Here is a 25,031-nt window from a genome sequence, read left to right on the forward strand (position 1 = left end):
CTCACAAAATTCAGAGCAACAAAGAGATCAGCAAAGAATTGTTTGCATAATTGAAATATTACATCGATCCAGTTGGCAGCTAGGTTAGCCTGAAGCAGTAGAACAAATTTTGAGTCCAGTGGCCCCTTTAAGAGCAACAAAGCTTTATTCAGGGCATGAGCTTTTGTGTGGAGGCACACTTCCGTGCATGCACGCAAAAGCTCATACCTTGCATCCACATTTGTTCGTCTTAAAGGAACCACCAGACTCAAAATTCGTTCTTCAGAATGTCACCGCTTTTGTTATGGCTAATTGCTGTGTTCATTGTTAATCCGTAAAGTTTTTGCAGCCCAAACACTGGGTGTCACGAACCATTAGCAAGCTCTCACAATAAATAATGAACATGTAAAGAACCGGCAAGGAGTGGTGAAGGTCACTTCGCTTCTCCTTGTACCCCCTCCTCCTTGCTTTTGCTTGCATCCCGGCAAGTCCTCACATCCTCCCCCTTCCCCTGCTTCCTTCTCTCCTTGCCGCTCACCAACCAGCCTTTTCTCTGCCCCCCTCCCCCGCCGGTCTTCTGCTTCATTTATCATATATTTGCTTAATTTTTACCCCACCTTTCTCCTCAATGGGGGCCTAAAGGGCTTACACAGTTCTTTGTTCTTCCATTTTATCCTCACAACAACCCCTGTGAGGTAGGTTAGGCTGACAGAGAATGTGCCTGGCCCAGGGCTCACCCAACAAATGTCCATTGCAGAGCAGGGATCGAAACCTGTGGTCTCCCCGATCGTAACTCCTGAGAACTTCTGGTTCCCTGAAAATCTTTGCCTGCATTCCTATTTAATATACAGCAGGGGTGGCCAGACTGTGGCTCGGGAGCCACATGTGGCTCTTTCACACATATTATGAGGCTCTTCAAGCCCCCAGTGAGAAGGCATTTGCCTCTTTTAATCTCTTCTCCAAGCCAAGCCAGCGAGTGGCTTGGAGAATGCATTTAAAGTTAAAATTGCTTTCTTTTCACCTCTCCCTCCCTCCTCCCCATCTGTTTTCCTTCCTTCCTCCCTCCCTTCCTCCCTCCCTTCCTCCCTTCGTTCTTGTATTGCAGCTCTCAAACATCTGATGTTCATATCTTGTGGCTCTCAGACATCTGACATTTACTCTATGTGGCTCTTACATTAAGCAACTTTGGCCACCCCTGATATACTGGTTGTTCGAGTATCCTACCTCCACCTCCAGTATACCTTAACTTAAAGGTTTCGTTTTCTTTTTAAAGAGTTGTATTTTGTTCTGTGCCGAACCACATTGAGCCGTACAGCCTTAGATGGCAAACCCCTGCACCCGTAGTTTGCAATCAGAATGTCTCATCTGCACCAGGGAATCCAGCTGCAAATTGCTCCTGTTGTCTTTCACAAGACATCCAACGTTGAGTCAGATTGATCATGGCATCAGCTTTTAAGGACTTCAAACATATGTAACCCGACAATTTCCTTCTCTTTCAGTGATTAAGTTAGGCTAAAAGCTGCAAAATCAAAGCCCTGGAACTTCAAACAGCACTGCTATTAAAAACACATTATTAGTTGATGGATCTTACTTAATGGCCCAAAGCAAAAAGGAAGTATCTAAATTTGCTGGCAACATACAGTTTGCTTTTAAAAACCATTATCGGGAATGGTATCAAGACAAGTGTTGGGTTAGGTGCAAGCAGTCTGATGTGAGCTGCTGATTTTATAATCAGAGGGCTGGTACTGCATCTGCATGGATTGGAAACTGGCAGAACACTTGGCTTTCTGGATTGTGTCCAGAATCACATTAGACCAAATAATCCAGAGGTGATTCTAGTCAAATGCAGGGGTGGAATTCTAGCAGGAGCTCCTTTGCATATTAGGTCACACCCCTGTGATGTAGCCAATCCTCCAGGAGCTTACAAAAGGGAGCCCTGTAAGCTCTTGGAGGATTGGCTACATCACGGGAGTGCGGCCTAATATGCAAAGGAGCTCCTGCTAGAATTCCACCCCTGGTCAAATGTAAGCAAAATTGCTTAGTTGCCACTTACATAGGAAGAGCTATCACTGGGTAATTTTTTCTGCTCCTCTTCTGGTTGTGGTTATCTGTAATTCAAAGATTCTTTCCATCTGAACTTTACATGTTCCCCCGCCCCCATATTCTTCTGCCCATCTTGAGCTGCTCTTGGGGCCAAAACCTATCTTGAGGCCCAATCACAAAAATTTCCAGTGTCTCATTTTTTTTTTATCCCACCATTTCTCCACGGAGCCCAGGGCAATGCACAAAGACCTCATTCTCCTCTTCCACCTTTTACCCTCACAACAATCCTGTGAAGCAGGTACGCCAGTTCTCCTCCTCTATCGGGAGATGGACCATCCAATACTCCATCTAGGCTGTGGAGTCTTGTGAGCAAAAATTCTGCTTCATGAGCTACTGGCATTAAAGTTGTGAGTGAGCGATTTATCAAATGACAAATGATACAGTTTAGAAATTACTGCATAAGTTAGTTTGCTATGGGGCCGTTTTTCCTGAGCTAAGACAAAAATGTGTGAGCTGGAAGCTAAAAAAACCCATGAGCTAGCTCACACTAACTCAGCTTAGAGGGAACACTGCTCCCACCTCTCTGGGCTCTGAGCTCCCATTGCTGCTTAAGAACATAAGAGAAGCCATGTAGGATCAGGCCAGTGGCCCATGCAGTCCAACACTCTGTGTCACACAGTGGCCAAAAAACCCCAGGTGTCATCAGGAGGTCCATCAGTGGGGCCAGGGCACTAGAAGCCCTCCCACTGTGCCCCCCCCAAGCACCAAGAATACAGAGCATCACTGCTCCAGACAGAGAGTTCCATCAATATGCTGTGGCTAATAGCTACCGATGGACCTCTGCTCCATATTTTTATCCAATATCCTCTTGAAGCTGTTAACGGTTGTAACTGCCACCACCTCCTGTGGCAGTGAATTCCATGTGTTAATCACCCTTGGGTGCAGAAGTCCTTCCTTTTATTCGTTCTAACCCAACTGCTCAGCAATTTCATTGAGTGCCCTTGAGTTCTTGTATTGTGAGAGAGGGAGAAAAGTACTTCTTTCTCTACCTTCTCTATCCCAAGCATAATCTTGTAAACTATCATGTCACCCCTCAGTCGACATTTCTCCAAGCTAAAGAGCGTTTTAACCTTTTGTTATAGGGAAAGTGTTCCAACCCTTTAATCATTCTAGTTGTCTTTTTCTGGACATTTTCCAGTGCTATAGTATCTTTTTTGAGGTGTGGTGACCAGAATTTTACACAGTACTCCAAATGAGGCCGCACCATCGATTTATACAGGAGCATTACGCTTGGTGGAGCAAGGGGGAGCAAAATGAGGGGAGAAGTGATTTTGCTGTGATTTCACTTCTGGTTACATATCCAGAAGTGGTATTGCAGCGACACTGTAGGAATTTCCCCAATCTACAACGATTTGGAAAAACCCCAGAGTACCTTCCAGGGATGAACCTGGACATTGTGACATCGCCATGCCACACCCCACAAAGCCCCCAGAGGATTGTCAGCAGATGCCTGGCACACTTACTGCGAAGGAAGCTAGTTTGAGAAAGATTGACAGGCCCTAAGTCGCCTAGCAGGTTTCTGTGACAAATTAGGGATTTGAACCTGGATCTCTTAGATCCTATTTCAGCACCATAGTCAGTATTGTCCCACAAGCTGTTGCATGCAGTTTGGTCCTCAGTGCTTTCTTCCTGTTCCTCTCCCTCACAACCTCTGAAGCTCCTGTTTTCTATCAGCATTTGGAACTAGAGGATATAGAGGACAAAACAATGTTGTTTTTTTCAGTTTCTTGCGAATGCCAGATGACCGAAATGACAATTTCACTGGCTACCAGGTCAGAGTAATTTCCAAGCCGTATCATTTGTCTCTAGATGATACATCAATCATGCAATGTGGTTTCATGTGCAAGATGCTCAACAGTGTTCTGCACCACCCCACAGGTCCTTGGATTATAAGGGGCATCTCTCTACTCCTCCCTTTCAGTCACAGTGGTGGCTATTTTCTTGTTAACAGTCAGCAAAATTGCAGCATACCTCTATATGTTTGAGCCAGTGTATAATTGCAAAGAATCAAAAGGTGCTGGAGTGTTTTAAGACATGCGTATTGTGCATTAAAAAAAAAAAAAAAGACTGCAAGCTGAGACTCTCCCCTGGCTAATGGCTTCTTGAAAGCCTTTCATTTCATTCACAGCTCATCTTGGAAATGTTTTTTTTTCTGCACCACTGGAAGTTTGCATTGGAATGAAATAGAATTAAAAAGTGCCCGTGAGCCAGGAAAGGTAGGAAGGAGGGAGTCTGAACTAGGTGGCAATCCAAACAGTGTTGAAAATAAAGATAACCAAGTTTTTGAGAGCAGAGTAACTCCATGATGGGTGGATCTGCAGATTTTTCCAGCTAATGTCAGCACATAGGGGAACCCACTGAGGCCCATGGCCTGCCAGAGAAGTTGACAACAATACTGCTAAAATACACATACACTCAAAGAGCCAAAAGAGAAAATGAATTTGGCCCTCCTTTCTTTCATGGGAAGCTGATTCCATGCATCCTTGTTGCCAGGCCTTGAAGTCAACAGGAGCTCACAGGAGCACAGCTCCTGAACCTTTCTGATGACCCCCTCCTCCTCCCCACCTGCCTTGCCTATTGGATAGTAGATGCAGCTACATAACAATCCCTGGATTAGGAAAGCGGGCAGCCAGCCAGCCACTGGGGCTTTGCCACGCCCCCAGCAGCCCTCATTAACCCCTGGAGAAGCCTACACCACCCTTTCTCCACTTCTTATGTGATTTTGGGCAGTGGGTGGCTTGCTGGCCTTTTGACTGGGGGGGGGGCAGCCCAGGAGAGCCCCAGGTGAGTGAGGCTTGCTTGGGCTGGCTGGATCTCTAGCCAGCCCAAGCAGGCCTTGCTCGCCCCGGGGTCTCCTTTCTTGCATCAGGTTGCTTTTGGCTGGTGATGGAGCAGCATAGGCGAATGAGTTATGCTAATGAGCTCCACCACCTATTTTTCTACCAAATGACCCTTGCTTGTTTCACGTTTGGGAATGGTAGCGAGAAATCATCGATACGGCATGGCAATATTGGGTTGAAGTGCCTATCAAGTTTCTCTTCCAAGTCCTGGATGTGAGAGTTAATGTGTGGAAGGAGCTGTGGTTAGGCGGCAGAGCACAAGCCAAGGTCCAGTCCCTGGAAATCTCTAACTTGAAGATCTTGCGTGGCAGATGTTGGAAAGACTTTTCTTTGCCAGGCAGAGTCGTCCCACTCGGCATAAAAGGAGCTTCACTTGGAATTCAGTAGCTGTTGTCTAGGAACTGGAAGTGCTCAGTTTTACATCATGCTGAAGATGCAGCCTTCTTTCCTTCCCACACCCATTCCAGACTTTTTAAGTGGCCAATCACAGAACAGACGTCTTAAGAAAAGGGGATCCAGTGATTGGGGAATATGAGGTTGGCAGGCACCTCATTGGGAAAAGCCTTGAAAGGTAAAATGATCATACATACATGAGCTGTCAAGTCACAACCAATCACGGTGAGCCCCGCAACCGCAAGGGGCCTTCTAGGCAGGTGAGAAGCCAAGGTGGCATGCTGTTGCCTTCCTCTGCAGAGCCTTGCTTGGTGGTCCCTCATCCAAGTCCCACCCCTGCTTAGCTTCTGAGATCTGAAGAAGTCCAGCTGCGTGCAAGGCCTCCTTGCCTCCCTGGAAGCTAAATTAGAAATATATACTCTCAGTCTTATTCTCTTTATTCAGCAGTAAATTGTACCATTCTCCATGACGTTTACTCTCATGTTCAGAGAATCGCAGTGTCAGTCATATTTCAGAAACTGGTACCTGAGATTGATTTCTGTACTCCAGAGCTCTTTAGAGAGGGCTACAAGGTTTTTGTTTGTTTGTTTGGTTTGTTATTCTGATCCTTCTTAAATTAAAGAACTATCTGGGAAAGGAAGGATGGCAGAGACAGTGTCCTGTGCTGTCTCTTTACAAATTCAGCATGACAGAATAGTGCAGCCATGGCGTAGGGACTATGTCATACTTTGAATTCTTACAGATATTCTTTAGAACTCATCAACTCCTGATTCTGTTTGGAGTGGGTCTCTTGGATCTCACAACAGCATTCCCCCCCCGCCCAATTCCTCACAAATATTAAATGTCTTTGAGTCTACTATGGAAACAAAATTATTTGTGTTGCATCCAGTCAGCTTTTCTACTGCCAAAAAAAGGAGAAGAGGTTTCTCTATGAGCATGCTGGAGATAGGGTTGCCAAGTCTCTCCACTGCTGTGGTGGGGGACCCTTCTTGCATGCATGGCACAATGACATCACCTGGAAGTGATATCATTGCACCAGGCACATCGCACTAGGGACACTCTAGGATTTGCTGTAAAAACTCCATGGTACCATAGAGTTTCACTGTGAATCCTAGAGCATACAATGATATCACTTCCAAGTGACATCATCACACAGGGCATGTCACACAATGACAGGGCCCTTTGGGGGTGGGGATCCCCCCCGGTGACCTGCTCTGTGCTGGCCGATTGGGGGCCCTCCAAACCAGGGAATCCCTCACCCTCAGTGGGAGCTTGGCAACCCCAGCTGGAGATCATGGGGCCTGCATGTACAAAGCCCATGTGGGACAGGGGCTTTGGAATGGACAAGAATTGGGTGAGATTATGTGAAAAAGCTGGCTGCGTCCAACCCTGTGTTTTTGTCTTCCCCTTACAAATGGCAACTGTGTCAAAAGAGAGTTTACTGAATCTTTGGAAACAATCCTAAGCGACTACTTAGAACTGCCATATAATTCAATGAGGCTTACTCCCAGGAAAGCATCTTTAGGTTTGCAGCCATCGATTGCTGAGCTTTTAAATTCTAAAGCAAGTATTCACTTCTCACCATTAACCACTCCATCTAATGAAAGGGATGGGGGGGCGGTTTTGCAATCCTTTTTGCTCAGTTCTTTTCCTCTTTTTCTATGCTACAAAGATATCTGCCTTCTTAATGACCATCACTGTGTTGGCCCATGCAGAATCCACTCTTCCTCTTTGCTCTTATGTAAATCTCTTCTCTTCACATGTTCATCTTTTCATCCCGTCTCTTTGCATTTGATGAATATCCATCATATCTTCCCTTTCAAAGACTGCATGCAAACATGAAGCTGCCTTGGTTTGTTTGTGAAAAGGGGGCAGCCAGAAGCTTTCAAGGTGGTATGTTCATCCCCCTTCGCATGGGTGGGATGGAGACTGATGACATCCCGGTTTGGAGCAAAGTATGGCTTGTCTTGAATTGGGTCCAATGACAAATTGTGGGCTGATTTTGTTGCCTACAAAACCTGAGCTTGGACCCAATGCCTTGTTTCTGCTCTTTGATCCATTATGGAGGTTGTCCTACATGGTAGGGTGCATCTCTCTGGTGTTAGAGGAGTTATTGAAAGACACTGGACTCATGTAAGTAGGAGCTCTTAGCACCAGAGGAACATACTCTGCCATGAGGGGCTGCTCTTCAGAACAGAAAAGGGTGCTGCACAGACAGAAGGCGCAAGTTCCAACCCCTGGATTCTAAAATCAGGATTAAACTGTGGTTTACACTGCAGTTCTAAGCAGACTTACATCCTTCTAAGCCCATTGACTTCACTGGGCTTCAACTAGTGTAACTCTGCTTAGGACGGCATTGTTCGAGTTCTACTGTTTAGAGATTCACCCAGTTCAGACATTGTACCAAACCGCAGTTTGTTCCAAACTAGAAAGCCTTCAGTATTTGTTGTAACAAGGGAACTGGGAGGGAATGCAGAAAGTCTTCTTGGTTGGTTCTTGTCATGTGCAAACAGAGGTCTATTTTGGTGTCTCAATGCTACCGCAAGATGTCTCAGCCACTAGTGTGCCTATTTGTGGGCCAAAGTGGTGGTAAGCATCAGTGGCACACAATGGGTGCTTTCACACATACTAAATAATCCATTTTAATGCAGTTTGCTATTTTATTGTGTGCAATGGAAAAATCCACTTGCAGACATTCACTGTGTGAAAGCACCCATTGACTTCACAACCTCAAGTCACCTAGTAATAACTGACGCGTGAGTGGAAAAATCACTTTTGTCTCCATCTCTCAACTGAAACGGCAGCGTTTGTATTGATAAAGAATCTGGGATCCTTAATTAGATTTTCCCCTTCCTTTCTAACAGTTGTTCCACTCCTACCCTCCAGCTGTGTCAGGAATCCCTCCCATGATTCCTCCGACCGGTCCTTTTGGCTCGCTGCAGGGAGCGTTTCAACCCAAGGTAAACTGCGACTTTGTCGTGTGTTCATGAGCAGGCAGTGGACTGGACAGTTGGGAATCTCCCGGGGTCAGTGTAGGCTGAGCACAGGGTGCTTGCTTTTGAGGGCTATTGGAGATAACCAGGGTCTTTTTGGTAGAAAAAGCCCAGCAGGAACTCATTTACAAATTAGGCCACACCCCCTGACGTCACAATTGTTTCACATGGCTTTTTGCAGAAAAAGCCCAGCAGGAACTCATTTGCATATTAGGCCACATACCCCTGGCATCAAGCCAGCCGGAACTGCGTTCCTGTGTGTTCCTGCTCAGAAAAAAGCCCTGGAGATAACCCATCCAAGGAAGGATCGAAGAAGAGGGCAGGGTCCTACAAAAGGACGTTTCTTGAGACACTTTCCTTCTTTTGAAGAGGCCCCTGATCTCAGAACTGCTCACAAGTTCGATAGGAAGCTAAGACAATTCCAGTCTTATGTTTTCTGCTATTTTTTTTACTAGAAGCCTCTCTCTCTCAATTTACTTTTTGAAATAGCCATTCTGAGATCAGTTTGTCCACTCTCTAAATGAGCAAACTGAACAGCTCAAGGGCCTGAAATATGCAGATTGTGGTTCATTAGCAGAGGCCCTCAGGTGTATGTTAATCAGTCTGTTAAGAATTTGCTTGGGCAAAATCATTGTATTGTTTTAACGTTTTGGAGGACTCGGCTTCTTAAGAGGTGCCTTTCGGCATTTTCTTGATTGCATCACCCACACTTTGGAGAAAGGGGGCCTTGCGGTTTTAATTTTGTGCCTGCCTCCCTCCCACCTGTGACTTTGAGAACATTGCACAGAAGGAGATGGAGAGAGAGAAGCGATAGCTGGAAAGAGCAACCTTGCAGTACTTTCCTTTCTCAAAGGCCAACCCTTCAGCATGTGAAGCATTCAGAAGGTTCCTAAATCTGGATCTGTTGATAAATTTTTCACCAACTGGCTGAGCCATTTTACACAGCCTCTTCTCCTAGAAACACTGACCAATTTTGCACTCACCTTACGCCACTCTCACTTTCATCTTCTCAGCATAGCTTTCTTCCAATTTCACACTATTTGCCCCAGGGCTGCAGCAAGCAGCAGCATTTTTGCGCAGCAAACAGAAACTGGTTTTTAGCTATTTCTGTTTGCTGTGCAAAAACGCCAACGCTTGCTGCAGCCCTGGGACAGATAGTGTGAAATCGGAAGGAAGCCGGGCTGAGAAGATGAACATGAGAGCGGCGTAAGGTGAATGCGAAATTGGTCACTGTCTAAGGGCCTGCTCGGGGTTACCTGTTCCTCCGGAGACCCCATTCGATGTAGTGGTTAAGAGCAGCGGATTCTGATCTGGAGAACCAGGTTTAATTCCCCACTCTTCCTTCACATGAAGCCAGATGGGTGTCCTTGGATCAGTCACAGTTCTCTCACTCAGCCCCCACCTAGCTCACAGGATGTCTGTTGTGGGGAGAGAAAGTCCTTTGTGTCGTTAAGGGTGTGGTATGAAACCTACTCCTCTTCTTCTGAAACAAGTTAGGTGGTGACCAGGACTTTTCTTTTGGTAGAAAAAGCCAAGCAGGAACTCATTTGCATATTAGGTCACACCCCCTGACATCACAATTGCTTCACACGGGGCTTTCTTATAGAAAAAGCCCAGCAGAAACTCATTTGCATATTAGACCGCACACCCTGATGCCAAGCCAGCTGGAACTGCATTCGTGTGCATTCCTGCTCAAAAAAAGCCCTGGTGGTGACTAAAACAGGGCTTTTTCAGTGGTGGCATCGTGGTTTTGGAATGCCTTCCCTGCAGAAATTTTCTAAGTGTCTGTTCTTTCAAGTTTTAGGTGCCAAGTGATAATGTTTCTGGTGTTGATTTTTAAAAAATGTCTTCCCTGCAAAAATTTTCCTGTTCTTTCGAATCTTTAGAGGTGCCAAGTGATAATGTTTCTAGTGTTAATTTATTTAGATCTATTACTCTCCCAAAGACCTTCACAACTTCCAGAAAGTCATCCCAAAGGGTAGAGATGCACAAGTGTCAAATATCTTAATATATACTAATGACGTTCAAAAACTCCACTGGAAAACCAACAAATAGACTACCTACCAAACTGCCACATCAGCTGCCAGCAAAGGCTGCAACAAGCCATAGCAATTCCCCCAGAGATTGGTTTCCAGACAGATAGGGTCAACCTCAAACTATATTTGATACGCAATTAACAATAGCCTAACTTCTCTAGGCACGGTTATTGTTATATTGCTTTGTCTAAACCAAGGGTGGCCAAACTGCAACTCAGAAGCCACATGTGGCTCTTTCACACATATTGTGTGACTCTCAGAGCCCCCACCCTGTCAGCTGGCTTGGAGAAGGCATTTCAGTCTTTAAATCACTTCTGCAAATCAAGTCAGCCAACTTGGAGAATGCATTTAAAGTTAAAGTTGCTTTCTTTCTACCCCATCCCACCCTCCTCCCTCCCTTCCATCTATTTTCCTCCCTCCCTCCCTTCCTTGCAGCTCTCAAACATCTGACATTCAAGTCTCGCGACTCAAGCATCTGATGTTTATTCTGTGTGGCTCTTACCTTAAGCAAGTTTAGCCACCCCCGGCCTAAACAGTAAAAACACTAAACAGTAAAAACTAATTATGCTGATGAAACTATAATCTATTACTGCATCAATTGTGAAATCGGCAGTGACAGTGTAACACTTTTAGGGTGTTAAATGTTTTGATTTACTCATAATTTTGAAAAAAACATAACATCTCTTAATGGCCCTTGCTGGGATACAGCGGAGATGGTGTTGCACTGTAGTATTGACCTGTAGGTCAATAAGAGCGCAGAAATCTGTAAACCAGGGTAGTATTGTGGTAAGATGTTGGACTAGGATCTGAGAGAGATCCAGGTTCGAACCTCTGCTTTGCCTTGGAGGCCTGCTGGGTGACCTTGGGCCAGCCACACACATTCAACCTCACCTCCCTCACAGAGTTGTTGTGAGGATAAAATGGAGGAGAGAAGAAGAATGTAAGCCACTTTGGGTACCCACTGGGGGAGAAAAGCTGGGTATAAATGGAGTAATTAAATAGACAAATGATACTGTAATTTTTTTTTAACCCAATGGAAACTGAAAACACAAGTCATTTGTGCTTCCTTTTCTCCCGCTTAACACAGCAGTGGTAACATTCAGTACAATTCCCCAGCAGAAATATGTCCAAGGCTAAGAACAAAGGCCCTGAGGCGGAATCGAACACTCTGTGTGTGTGCGTACAGGGGTGGAATTCTAACAGGAGCTCCTTTGCATATTAGGCCACACACCTGTGATGTAGCCAATCCTCCTGGAGCTGACAAGGCTTTTTTTTTTGTAAGCTCTTGGAGGATTGGCTACGTCAGGGGTGTGTGGCCTAATATGCAAAGTTGCTCCTGCTAGAATTCCACGTTTGTGTGGAGTGTGGAATAGAACCTGGTTCTCCAGATTAGATTCCATCACTGTTAACCACTACAACATGGTGACTCTCACTCTGTGAGGTAAGTCAGGCTGAGAGTGTATGGCTGGCCCAAGAGTTACTCAGCAGACTTCCATGGCAGACTCTCATCTAACCACTACACCACTCTGGCTCTCAATTTCACCCTCACAGTGACCATGTGAGATAGATTAGGCTGAGTGAGAGCGACTGACCCAAGGCCCAGGTTCGTGGCATCATGGGCATTTGAACCTGGGTCGGCTAGATCTCAGTCTGACACTCCTGCTTCTGCACCGTACAAACTCTCAAACCTCTATCAAGAAGCTGAAAGAAGAAGAATTTCACCTGATGCTTGTGCAGACTAGACAGCAGACAAGTTCTCTGCAGGGGAGTCATTCCAGGGAAGATGGTGCTACCACCAAAAAGACCCTGTCTCTGGGAGCCACTCATTTATCCTCAGATGGGGGATTCATCTTGGTGCAATACAGACTTGGCCAAGACAGTTGTACTGGTGGGGGCATATTTCACCAAGATGAATCCAAACTTTTGATTCCAAGGTGTTGGCATGAATCCTGTGTGTTTGGGTATGTAATTCTCCCCCCCCCTTAAAAAAACCCCCCCACACCCTGGATGTGTTTTTTTTTTAAATAATATTTGCTTATTGCAAAACTTTTAAAAGTTCACACAAACATTTGTAGAGCTGATTTTTTTTTTAACATAACACTTGTAGACGTCTAATCCTATCGATGTCGCAGCGAGACCCGGAGCTGTCCCACATACCCTTCTGCAGAAAGACCCTCGGGTAAGTCTTAAAAGATTATGACCTCTGAACATGAAATGCCCTTTGGTCAATGCATTGGAATGTAATGGCCTCATAAAGTGGATTTTTTTAGCCTCTTACTTTCAGTGTAGGCTTATTGCATATGATGAAATCTGGAATATGCGTCTTGATGGGCCCAGAATCCATCTGTCCGGTCATGCACCTCTCTGTCTTCAGCTATTTCCAATAACAGATATGCCAAGGAACAGGGCTGGGAGAGATCTCTGCCTTGGACCCTAGAAAAACTCCGCTATTCAGAGTGGACAATAATGGGCCTAGATTGATGAATGACCTGATACAGTCCAAGGCAACTCATTTAAGCACTAACTGTGGTCATTGTTGTTGATGGCAAACAATCATTACTTTGGATCCTTGTGAGTTGCGGTAGGTCATGAGACCAGAGAACGTATCTGGAGTCCATTGTGCTATATCATGTGTGGTCAAAAAGCTTTTCCTTCCATCCTTTCGCGCCAAAGGAACAAAACACTTAAGCTCTGCCCATGAATATCTTCATGTGGATTGAGGTTCATACTGATGATTAGCTTGTGTTTAATATGTTCAGATACAGGGCGTACTTTTGTAGCAGGAACTCCTTTGCATATTAGGCCGCACACCCCTGATGTAGCCAATCCTCCAAGAGCTTACAGGGCTCTTAGTACAGGGCCTACTGAAAGCTCTCGGAGGATTGGCTACATCAGGGGTGTGTGGCCTAATATGCAAAGGAGTTCCTGCTACAAGAAGAGCCCTGTTGAGATATATTGACCCCACCACCCTTGTGCTATTGATTGGTGCACATTAGAAGACCTCCAGCACCTCGGATACGCTTAACTCCCAAACTTTGTCATTAGTCATTTTTTTTTCCCTTAACAACAAAGCTTTGGACTTCTGTAGCAAGGCAGAAACCTCAGGCCAAAGTCAAGGTTGTGGGGAGATGGGCAGGTCCTTGTGACTTTGCGTTAGCCTTTGTAAACCTAAGAGAAAGCCTGTGCCCAAGCAAAGTGGGAAGCAGGAAAGCCCTTCAAGGGAAGGAGGAAGCCATGGGTCTGTCTGCATATCATAATGTTTCTTTATCCCACCCTTATTTCAGAGAGCTCAAGGTGGAGCACGCCATTTCCCTTTCCTCCGTTTTATCCCCCAAACAACCCTGAGAGATAAGGTTAAGCTGTGACATGTTAGTCTGAAAGAAATGGACTTACCCCATGGTCACTGAGTAAGCTTTTGTGGTGCATTTGAAGCTGGGTCTCAACAGACCATAGGTCAGCATAACCACCATACCATGTTGGCTCAGGAAAAAAGCCAGATGTTCAGCTTAAGCATTCTAACAAGCCTTTTCACACCTAAGTAGCACTAGGAATGCTGGCTCCAGTCTGAATCCGTCATAGTCTTCGAAGTCTACAAATTTTTGTCTTGTGCCTGCAACCAGAAGACTCAGGTTCTGCAATGAGATGAAATTAACATTTCCTAATGCATTCCCCAAATAGCTCACCTTTTTGAGAAGCATTGGTGGCTGGGAGGGGGAAGAGGAATGTGGCAGGTGGCACACTGAAGCATTAAGGAGCAATTACTGTGTGTAGCGCCAAAGGAAAGGGGGCTTGTAGGAAGAGACAGGGGCTTGCAAAGGCTTCCATGGTAGAGTGGAGATACAAACCTGGATTTCCCAGATCTTAGTTGTGATCACACACCCCAAGTTAATGCACTTCTGATCCACTTATAGTGTACTTCCCAACTGGATTTTGCCAGTTCACACAGTAAAATCGAGTTGGAAAGTGCATTGAAAGTGGATTGAAAATGCATTATTGAATATGTGTGATTGCAGCCTAATTCTCTAACCCGGGGTGGAATTCTAGCAGGAGCTCCTTTGCATATTAGGTCACACACACCTGATGTAACCAATCCTCCAAGAGCTTACAAGGTTCTTTTTTGTAAGGTCTTGGCTACATCAAGGGTGTGTGGCCAAATTTGCAAAGGAGCTTCTCCTAGAATTCCACCCTTCACTAACCATCACACCAGGCTGGCTTGCCACAAATGTCATATTTATTTAATTCATTCATTTCTATACTGCGTTTCTCCCCAATGGGACCGCAAAGCAGCTTCCAGAAGCATTCTCTTCTCCTCCATTTATCCTCACAACAGCCCTGTGAGTAGAGTTGGCAGTCTCCAGGTGGTGACTGGAGATCTCTTGGAACTACAGCTGGTTCCCGGGTGACAGAGGTCAGTCCCCCTGGAGAAATGGCTGCCTTGGAAAGCGAACACAATAGCACTATATCCCACTGAGGTCCCTCCCCTCCCTAGTTTACACCCCCAAAAACCTCCAACCCAGGGCTGGCAACCCTACCCAACCTGTGAGGTAGGTTAGGCTGAGAATGCAACTTGTCCAGGATCATCCAGCAAGCTTCCATGGTAGAGTGGGAATTTGGACCTGAGTGCCCCAGATCTGAGGCTTTAACCCCAATCTGACCATTTTGGAGGTGGTTAAGGGGACTTTTTTGAACAATAAGTGATGCTTCCCTGCCCCCCCCCCTTCAGGATTCTGCTTTCCCTGGCTCAAGCAATCAATTCCCCACCAGTTGCTGCACAGGGCACATTTTGATCCGCAGCTCTCTCAGATTTCCCTTGCGGCTTCTTGCTCTTATTTTTTGTTTTTGTTTTTCGACTTTCGGAAGCTGCAAGGGAAACTGAAGGGAGCTGCAGGTCAAAATATTCAACCGGTGGGGAACTGATCACTTGAGCCAGGGAAAGCAGAAGCCTTGGGGCAGAGCGACTGCTAGTAAAGAATCGGTCTCAGTTAACAAATTTGCCAAACCCGCCAATTAAATGTTAAGATTTGATATCCCCAGCTTGCCTATGTGTTGCAGTACCTTGTCAGGCTCCTGCTAGACAATTTCCCAGCAGAACTGCAAGAATGTGCAAAAAAAAATAAAATAAAATGTACACCTCTTGATTAAAAATGGGGTTTTTTTTTAACCAAGCGCTCATGGAATGCTGCTTGTAATCGGTGAGGCATTTGTAAGCCGAGTGGAGTTTGATGGTTGTCGAATCCAGCCGCATAAGTAACTTTGCCTCTTTCTGTAAACATGACGTGAGAACAGGACTGGATCTGCATGTTTTTTGAGGGGGGAGGGGCAAAACTGAAAAAATTACACCCCCTTATGAGTCCGTTCAATCTTATGGGCCCATAGAACAGAATGGACTCCATACCCAATTTGGCATTTCCCCCCAGCGGCGCCCGAAGCAAGTGCTCCCTCTGCTCCCCACCCCCCTAGATCCAGCCCTGCGTGAGAAGCATCTACTAGTATTAACTGCAAATTGGTCTTTTGCCCTTTCCATGTGGAATCAAACTGAAAACCCAAAAAAGAGAGCAAAACATGCTGAATATTTATCTGGCTGGTGGGAGGGTGGGGAGGGAGGGAATCAACAAGTGTCATGTGTAAATATTTTTTATCCACATTTGTTCCAGTGTGAAAATCTTATAAGTCTAAGCTGATGCATCGCAGAGCAACCAGTCCATGCCAGTCTGTATTGTCTTTTCCAATTCTATAATTCAGTGACTTGGAGGTTGTTTTGATGGTAGAAAGTGCCATCAAGTCACGGCTGACTTATGGTGACCCCATAAAGCTTCCAAGGCAAGAGACCTTCGGAGGTGGTTTGCCATTTCCCTGCCTCTGTGTCACAACCCTGATATTCCTGAAAGGTCTCCCATCCAAATACTAGCCAGGGTTGACCCTGCTTAGCTTCAGAGATCTGCCAGGATCGGCTAGCCTTGGCTATCCTGGTCAGGTAGAGGTTGTATAAAGGGCAAAAAAAAAAGAGAGTTTGTGCCTACTTTTTGACACGCCTTGTGTTAACAGTTGAGCAGGGATGATCCAGCCCGGTTTCTGTTTGTTCCAAAATGCAGCCCAATGTCCCCTTCCCCATATCCCCAGCAGCATTTGTGAGTCAGCTAGAAAACGGTGCCCCTTTATTAGTAAAGCAGCTCCCATTGTACAACCCTGAATGAATTTAAGAAGCAGTATGGAAGGCAGGATCCTTTCATGGGCAACACTCGGTGGCTTGTCAGCACTTCATACACATTAAGAGTTAGGAGGAGGGATAAAGGAGCAAGGGTAGGGGGCAGTTTGCTATTCTTAATTACAAAAATGTCTCGCAGTTGGAATTAAATGCAATTGTAATTCCCAACCCACCTATGAAGCAGGGCAAATCTAATGATTTAATTAGATGAGCCACTGTATGAGTGACAGGTGTGTAAACTGAATTTCCATTTATTTTTCTCTCTCTTTGCAGTTGACAGACCCTTTCAGGCCTATGTTGAGGGTAAGCAGACTTGTCCGTTGTCGTCGTCATCATGATCATCATCTTCGTCTCCTCTCTGTCTCTGTCTCTCTGTCTCTGTCTCTTTCTCTCTCTCTCTCTCTCTCTCTTTCTCTCTCTCTCTCTTGCTTCCTCATGGGAATGTAATTGCCATTGAGTTGCAACTGACTTGAAGCAACCCCATCAAGGGGCTTTGAAGGCATGGGAGAAGCAAAGACCTTGGTGGTCTCCCATTCAAGTACCAACCCTGCTTAGCTTGGAGAGCCAGTTTGGTGTAGTGGTTAAGTGCACGGACTCTTACTTGGGAGAACCGGGTTTGATTCCCCACTCCTCCACTTGCACCTGCTAGAATGGCCTTGGGTCAGCCATAGCTCTGGCAGAGGTTGTCCTTGAAAGGGCAGCTGCTGTGAGAGCCCTCTGCAGCCCCACCCACCTCACAGGGTGTCTGTTGTGGGGGAGGAAGGTAAAGGAGATTGTGAGCCGCTCTGAGACTCTTCGGAGTGGAGGGCGGGATATAAGTCCAATATCATCTTCTTCTTCAAGATCTGACAATATCGGGCTATACCAGGGGTGTCCAAACTGTGGCTTGGGGAGTCCAAACATGACTGTTTCACACATATAGTGTGGCTCTTGAAGCCCCCACTTCCTCATCAGATGGCCTGGAGAAGGCATTTGCTGCTTGCCTGCAAAGGGGGAAGACAGATCCAAATCACACTTGTGTGACCACGTGGCTCAGTGCTCAAGTTGACCAATTTTGAACATGGTTGCACAAATACCCATGATAGGGTTCCTGCAAGCAAGGGGCTGTGGCTTAGAGGGAGAACATCTGCCTAGTGTGCAGAAGGTTTTCAGTTCAATCCCCAGCACCTCCAGTTGAAAGGATCAGGTAATAGGTTAATGTGAAAGCTGCTGCCAGTCTGAGTAGACAATACCGGCCTTGATGGACCAATGGGCTAATCCTGTATAAACCAACTTCATGAGTGTTCATATGTGACTGTTCTACTTTCTGCTGCATAGCTGTGAACCTTTTCCTTCTCCAGTTTACGGTTCTTCATTAGTATTGAATGAAGATGGGTTTGAGTTGAGGCTCCACTGTTCCCTTGATCCCTCATACATGCAGTGCCTTAAGCCCTTTGCAGAGTATCCCTCCATGGGTTGACTCACAGCATGGGGAAGGGGAGTAGGCATGAGCACACTGACCCAGCCCCCAATTCAATCATAAAGTTATCTGCACGGTGTGCAGAAGACATTCTTGAGCATGCACCCCTCTTCCTGTGATCAGCAACATGAACCACTGCTGATAGCAGGGAAGAACCAGATGCACAGGCGCTCCCTCTATGGGTTTGCACCCAGCAGACAACTGGGTGATCATGTGGAGGCAACATGGGCGGCGGGGGGGAGAACAACACGTTTGTGCTGCTTGCCTTCCCAGCATAGTGAATCAATAGGGCTTACATTCTACATGCTGAATGCTTCACCACCCTTGCGGGTTTTTTTACTTCTTTTACAGAAACCAGGAAAGTGGTGTGCAATGCACGTTCACATTGCTTGGCAAATCTATCATCATCAACAGAAAGTAAAGGTGAGTCTTCTTGGGCAGACCTGAGTGAGAATGCAGATGCCAGTCATCACAAATGACTGACTGGTTATGGTTACCGAGTCTCAAAAGGGCACAGATGAGTTATGAGTACTAGGGATGTTGCAAATTTCTCAGAGAACGTGTTTGAAAGTCAAACTTGAACAGATTTGACTGTGTGTTCAGTCCAGCAACAAATGACTTGGATGCCTGTTGAACATATCTTTGTGTTGGGTGTTTGCAAAAACTGTGCCTGCATGAAAACAAAACAAAAAGTTGGCTCCCCAACCAATCCAGCAATGCACAAGTGGAAACTTAAATGGACTTAGAGCAGTTCCGCTTGCTCAGAGTTTTGTGCAACAACTAGTATTTTCCTTCCCTCTCTGTTATAATGCCAAGACATTGGTTGCACAAGATTTTGACCAAGTGGAAATACAAGTGGGGATACAATCAGTTGCCAGCCATCCCAAAGCACTGGGCAGTGACTTAATAAGCAATCAAATACATCTGCTAGGTCAGATATTATTAAGAAAGACACTATTTGTTGAAGTTCTAACAAAAAGTAAGTTTGACTCTGCCCAAGTGAGTGCTGCAGTCTTCTGCATTTCCATTCGCCCGAGAGCTCTATCATAGAGGGGGGCGTTTTTACTGGATCCTACCCCTGTGCACAACGTGAGCCAAACCAGTAGATGTTCCAGCTTTACCAGTAAAGCTTTCTCCCAATTCCATCTTCTCCATTACTGCAAATATAAAGTCCCAGTTTAAATTGTCAAACGCTTTCTCTGCATCCGCAAAGAATAATGCTACTTCCTTTTCTGGATGTCTTTCATAATATTCTACAATATTTACAACAGTTCTGATATTGTCTCTTATTTGCCTTTTGGGAAGAAACCCTGCTTGATCCTCCTTTTATAAAATTTATCAAATGTTGTTTAAGCCGTTCTGCCAAGATTCTTGTATATATTTTATAGTCATTATTTAATAACGAAATTGGTCTATAATTTTTAACATTCATGACATCTCTATATTCCTTTGGTATCAAAGAAATAACAGCTTCCTTCCATGTGTTTGGTATTTTCCCTTTTATTCTTACCATGTTCATCAACTTCTGCAATTTCGGTATTAACTCATCTTTAAAAATTTTAAAATATTTAGCTGTATATCCATCTGGCCCAGGTGCCTTTCCAATTTTCATTGCATTAATTGCAGCCTCAATTTCAATTTTTTCAATTGGATCATTCAAAACTTTTTGCATATTTTTTGCTAAGGGTTTTATTTTTATCTTTTGTAAATATTCATCCATCTTTTCTTTCTTTATTTTAACACCTTTAAACAACTTGGCATAATACTTAAAAATTCTCTTTTTATTTCCTCTTGGTTAACCACCTCTCTTCCATCTACCACAATTTTATTAATAATTTTATTTTCTCTCTTTTTCTTCAGTTTCCAAGCCAAATATTTTCCAGGTTTGTTTGCACCCTCAAAAGATTTCTGCTGCAATCTTTTCGAATTCCATTCCAATTCTTTATTTAACAAATGTATCATTTGTGTTTGTAATAGTGTAATTTCCCTTATAATTTTCTTTTTCCCTGGCCTTTTTCTCAACTCCCCTTCTTTTTTCTTTATTTCATTCTGAATGTCCAACTGCTTTTCTTTTGCTCTCTTATCTTTATTATTCAGAGTAATCAATAGTCCTCTCATTACTGCTTTATAGGCATCCCAGATCATCTGAAAATCCATATCCTCTATCATTCACTTGAAAGAAAGCTTTAGTTTCATTTTCTAAAAATGTCACTATTTCTTTATTCTGTAGTAAATCCTCAATCTCCATCTTCTCAACTTCTTGGACAATTTTGAAATCCACATTATTGGGTTATGATCAGCCCCAATTTTGGGTAAAATCTCTATTTTCCTTGTTATAAGACCTAAATCTTTAGTGCCCCACAACATGTCAATTCTGGAAAAAGTTTTATGTCTTGCTGAAAAAAAGGTATAATCCCGCACCTCAGGGTTAAATTTCCTCCATATATCCTCCAAATTTTCTTGTTTAACCAGTTCAAAAAAAGACTTTGGCAGTTTTCCTTCTTTGTTATTATTCCCCCCCCCCCAGATCTATCCAGAGAGTTCTTAATTGTTCCATTAAAATCTCCCAACATCAAAACTTGGTCATATGTCAGTTCATCAAATTGTTGTGTAATGTCTTTTTAAAAAGCATCCTTCGCACCATTAGGTGCATACAGTCCCAATAACAACATTTTTTTTGCATTTAATATTATTTCTACTGCTACAAATCTTCCATCTTTGTCTTTAAACACTAATTTTGGCTCCAATTCTTGTTTAATATAAAAAATCACTCCCCTTTTCTTCTGTTCAGCCAATGAAAAAAATTCTAACCCCAATTGTTTATTCCATAAAAATTTGTAATCCTTTTGTTTAATATGCACTTCTTGTAAACAAACTATATTACAATTTTGTTTTTTAATCCAATGAAATGTTGCCCTTCTTTTTTGTGGTGAATTTAGTCCATTTACATTCCAAGACAATAATTTGTAATCCATCATGGTCCAAATTCTTTATGTTCTTCATAAAAACTACGCAGTTCCTGTGCATTTGTGATTGTGATTCTTTTCCCCTGAAGTTCAAAACTCAAACCTTCAGGTATTATCCACCTAAACCTCATTTCATTGTCCCGTAATTTTTCTGTCAGTTTTTTATATGTTCTTCTATCATTTATTACTTGCCTTGGCAACTCCTTCATAATCCTTACTCTGCTGCCTCCCACTATCAATGTCTTTTCAAAGTGTTTACTCATGATCTTTCCCACCATTTCTTTGGTCATATATCTTATAACAATATCTCTTGGTAGACTATTTTTTTTTACATAAAGTGAGTTCACTCTATACATAAAGTCATACATATTTTTAGTCCCTTCAGGATCTTCCTCTAAAAATTCTGCAATTATTTTTATTATATATTCTTTTAGGTCACCATCTTCCTTTTCAGGTACTCCTCTCAGACGTATCTGAGTCTTCATCAGTTTGCAGTCGTGGATTATCACTTTTTCTTGCATTTTCAACAAGGGTGGAATCATATACTTTCATTCTTCCTTCTACCTCCTGCACTTTCTTAGATGCTTCCTCTGTTTCCTTTCTGAGATCTTCCATATTTTTTTTAATCTCTTCAATAATTTCTTTTTTACATTAATTTATCATCTCATACCTCTCACCATTCTGGCCTCCATTACTTCTAATTGGTCCTGCATTTTTCCCAATGAAGTAGCCCTTGTACGGGGTTGCTTGTGTTCTGACATTTAAAAAACAGTGAAAATTTGGACCTCACCAATTTCAAATTCTATGATCAGATTCAAAAGAATAGGACTTGCCCTTTACAACAAGCCTAATTTCGCCGTCCTCAGAGCTCCCAAAAGCAAGATATTTATTTTTAAAGTTTTTAAATCTTTCAAAATGGCGGCCGCGACTTTTTGCTGCTCCTTACATTTTTCCCCCTTTTATAAATGTCTAAAGTCCACACAAATAATATGTCCAATAGTACTTATTTTCTTGTCCTCTTCTCACTTTATTCCAACAATTTTTAATGTCCCGAACACTTTAAAAACTTTGTTTTAATTTTGACCTCCCAGCAATGGCCGCTGCTATTTCTCAATGGTGTTATATTCCTAGAGTAGGTTTTCCATCCGGTACTTCCTGCTTTACTTGCCATGAAGTCTCATTCACACTGGTAAGGAGATCTCACGATACTTGACGTACTTCCTGTATTGCTTGAATATGCTGCAGGTTTGTGACGCTGGTGCTCTTTTTTCAAATCCGCAAGTAGACCAAACAATAAATTCCTTTCCACTTTTTAACACTGTCCTTTATATTTACAAAGTCCAAATTTCACCTTTTCTTCTTCTTCCAAACTTTCTAAATTTTTATTTCCCACCTTTGAAATTTACTCTATTAAACAGTAAATAGTCCTGGAGTGAAAGATAGTAATCTGTACCTTCTCTTCCAATTATCCAAGTTCCCACTGGTCTTGTGTAGCTTTAGATGTTTAGCAGTATCCAAGAAGGTTAGGATTCTGTCGAGCTTATGTCAAATAAATGACTCTGAAAACTTCTGCAGATGATTAAAATGCAACTCTTTCCGGAGACCCCTCAAAGCCTCAAAGGAGCCCCCCCCCCAGGACTCCCTTTTTGCCAAGGTAAATCTCCTCAAAGTTTCCTGTGCATATCTTGGACTAATCTCTGACTGAGAAAAGTAGGCAGTAGGCATTTATTTGCCTTCCACTACCCTGAACAGAAGTTCCAGCCTGCTCCCGTTATGAGAAGCAGCTCAGCTTGACATTTTCCTCCCCCAGAAGTCCCCATGCAGTCCTTTCAGATGAAGTTGATAGGTTAATTTCTCTCTCCGCACTGGGTATCATTTATAGATTATTATTTTTTTGCTAAATTTTCTATTTTTATTTTAACTGGAGCTTATCTTGAATATCTGCATACCTAATAATATTTTTGTCAGTGGGGTCTGGTCGCTGACCATAATAATAAAACTGAACTGAACACTGGGTATCATTCTTTTAAATATTTTTCCTACATAACTAACCTGTACCCATTATCAAACAAGACAATGGTCAAAGCTTCAACTTTGCCATTTTTTTTTTGTGCAATGTACTTCTACGAAAAAGGTTATTTTTTTCTGAAAATGAAATCTTCCTTCATCACGTTCCCATTCTTTTTTCATTCTGCACAGTAGGATGTTCAGCCAGATTCCCATCAGCCGACACATAAATCATCCCAAATGGGACTTCCATGTCAATTTATTAAATGCGCCTGTAAGACACTGCTTGTTTATATATGCCAGGAAGAGTCCATATAGGGCTGTATATACTTCATCAGACACTCTCCGTAGAGGTAGTGTCTGAGATCTGACTCAGTGTTTGATTGCCTGTGAAATTCATTTCCAGTTTTTCTTAAATGTCTCTTTCTAGCGGGAGAGGAGTTGTTATATTCATTGCTTGACTGGTAACTTGACCACCTATCATTGTCACGAATATCCCAGTGGATAGGAGCATTCCCTTAAAAAAATCATACTAGTGTCTACTGTTAACAAATGCAGGGAGGAAGGTTTGAATGCTCCCTCCCCTGACCCGGTCAAGTCAGGCGAAGCAGCCGGGCAAAGCTGCCCTCTGTGCCCACCTCATACAACTACAGTTGAGCACAAGAGGATGGTCAAAGAGCACTAACAACTCCATATTTGTGGTCCCTCTAAGCTGAGTTAGTGGGAGCTAGCTCACAGTTTTTTAGCCTCCAGCTGATGCAATTTTGTCTTAGCTCAGGAAGGATAGCCTCAGAGAAAACTAGAAGAAGAAGACTGCAAATTTATACCCCGCCCTTCTCTCTAAATCAGAGACTCAGAGCGGCTTACAATCTCCTATATCTTCTCCCCCCACAACAGACACCCTGTGAGGTGCTCTCACAGCAGCTGCCCTTTCAAGGACAACTCCTGCGATCATTATGACTGACCCAAGGCCATTCCAGCAGATGCAAGTGGAGGAGTGGGGAATCAAACCCGGTTCTCCCAGATAAGAGTCGGCATACTTAACCACTACACCAAACTGGCTAATTTATGCAGTGGCTGACAACTTTAATGCCAGTAGCTCACAAAATGGAATTTTTGCTCATAAGACCTCACAGCTTAGAGGGAGCATTGCTCCATATTGTTGTTGTTTTTTCAGGAACCAGAGGTTACCTCTCCTAGCGATCTGACCGCCTTGCATCCTCTTCACTTCCTCTGTGGGCCTCCCTGAGAAACGTCTTTCTTAAAACGTCACTGTTTTTCTCTCTTTCAGAAACAGATGCAATCCGATCCCCATAAACTGGACTTCGGCTTGAAACCCGAATTTCTAAGCAGGCCGCCGGGTCCCAGCCTCTTTGGGGCGATCCATCATCCTCACGACTTAGCCCGACCGTCAACTCTCTTCTCCGCAGCCGGTGAGTGTGCCCATCCCTGGTCTACTGTTTATTTGGAAATGGAGCAAGTGGGGGCAGAGCTTGGGGGAGGGAAAGCAAGGGATGGGGGTGGACAGTCAGTATGCTGGGAAGGGGAGGTCAGGAATTTGAAGAGGAGGCTCACAGCTTGCATCTTGTCTCCCCTGGTGGTTACCACACAGGACAGCAGCACATAGGTTCAAGACCAGGCAGATCTTGAACTCGTAATGTATTAGGGGAGCAGCCACAGCTCAGTGGTGGAATTCAAGCTTTGAACGCAGAGGGTCTCAAGTTCATTCCTGTATAGCAGGGGTGTCAAACATGCGACTGGGGGCTGGCTCTTGTCTGCTTCCTTCTCCCTCTCTCTTGCTTCCTTCTGCATCACAGCTTGCTTTGCAAGACTTGTCCAATCGCACAGGAGCTACAGAGCAAAATCTCTATTTTCTCCATTGGCTGAGGCTCCTCCGTAGGGGAGGAAGTGGGGGAGGCAGAGCTTGCTTTGCCAGGCTCTCTCAATCGCACAGCTGAGCCACTGAGCCAAGCCTCTCTTCCTTCTATTGGCTGAGGCTCCTCTCCCTCCAGGTTCTCTGGGGAAGGAAAGAAAGAGCCAGAGCCAAATC

General features: G+C 44.1%; 1 protein-coding gene across 7 annotated transcripts in view; it reads left to right on the forward strand.

The window, feature by feature from the left end:
* Positions 1–25,031, forward strand: part of AUTS2 (activator of transcription and developmental regulator AUTS2) — a 1,045,632-nt gene that overhangs the window by 1,004,493 nt on the left and 16,108 nt on the right. For all 7 annotated transcript variants that reach the window (XM_060258686.1, XM_060258689.1, XM_060258688.1 and 4 more), the window contains 5 exons: positions 8,180–8,275; positions 12,452–12,523; positions 16,823–16,852; positions 18,360–18,431; positions 24,273–24,414. In XM_060258686.1, coding sequence (XP_060114669.1) covers positions 8,180–8,275; positions 12,452–12,523; positions 16,823–16,852; positions 18,360–18,431; positions 24,273–24,414 — 412 coding nt within the window. The remainder of the gene's footprint in view (positions 1–8,179; positions 8,276–12,451; positions 12,524–16,822; positions 16,853–18,359; positions 18,432–24,272; positions 24,415–25,031) is intronic.

Source organism: Heteronotia binoei, chromosome 18 (genome assembly GCF_032191835.1).
Source record: "Heteronotia binoei isolate CCM8104 ecotype False Entrance Well chromosome 18, APGP_CSIRO_Hbin_v1, whole genome shotgun sequence".
Classification (NCBI taxonomy): Eukaryota; Metazoa; Chordata; class Lepidosauria; order Squamata; family Gekkonidae; genus Heteronotia; species Heteronotia binoei.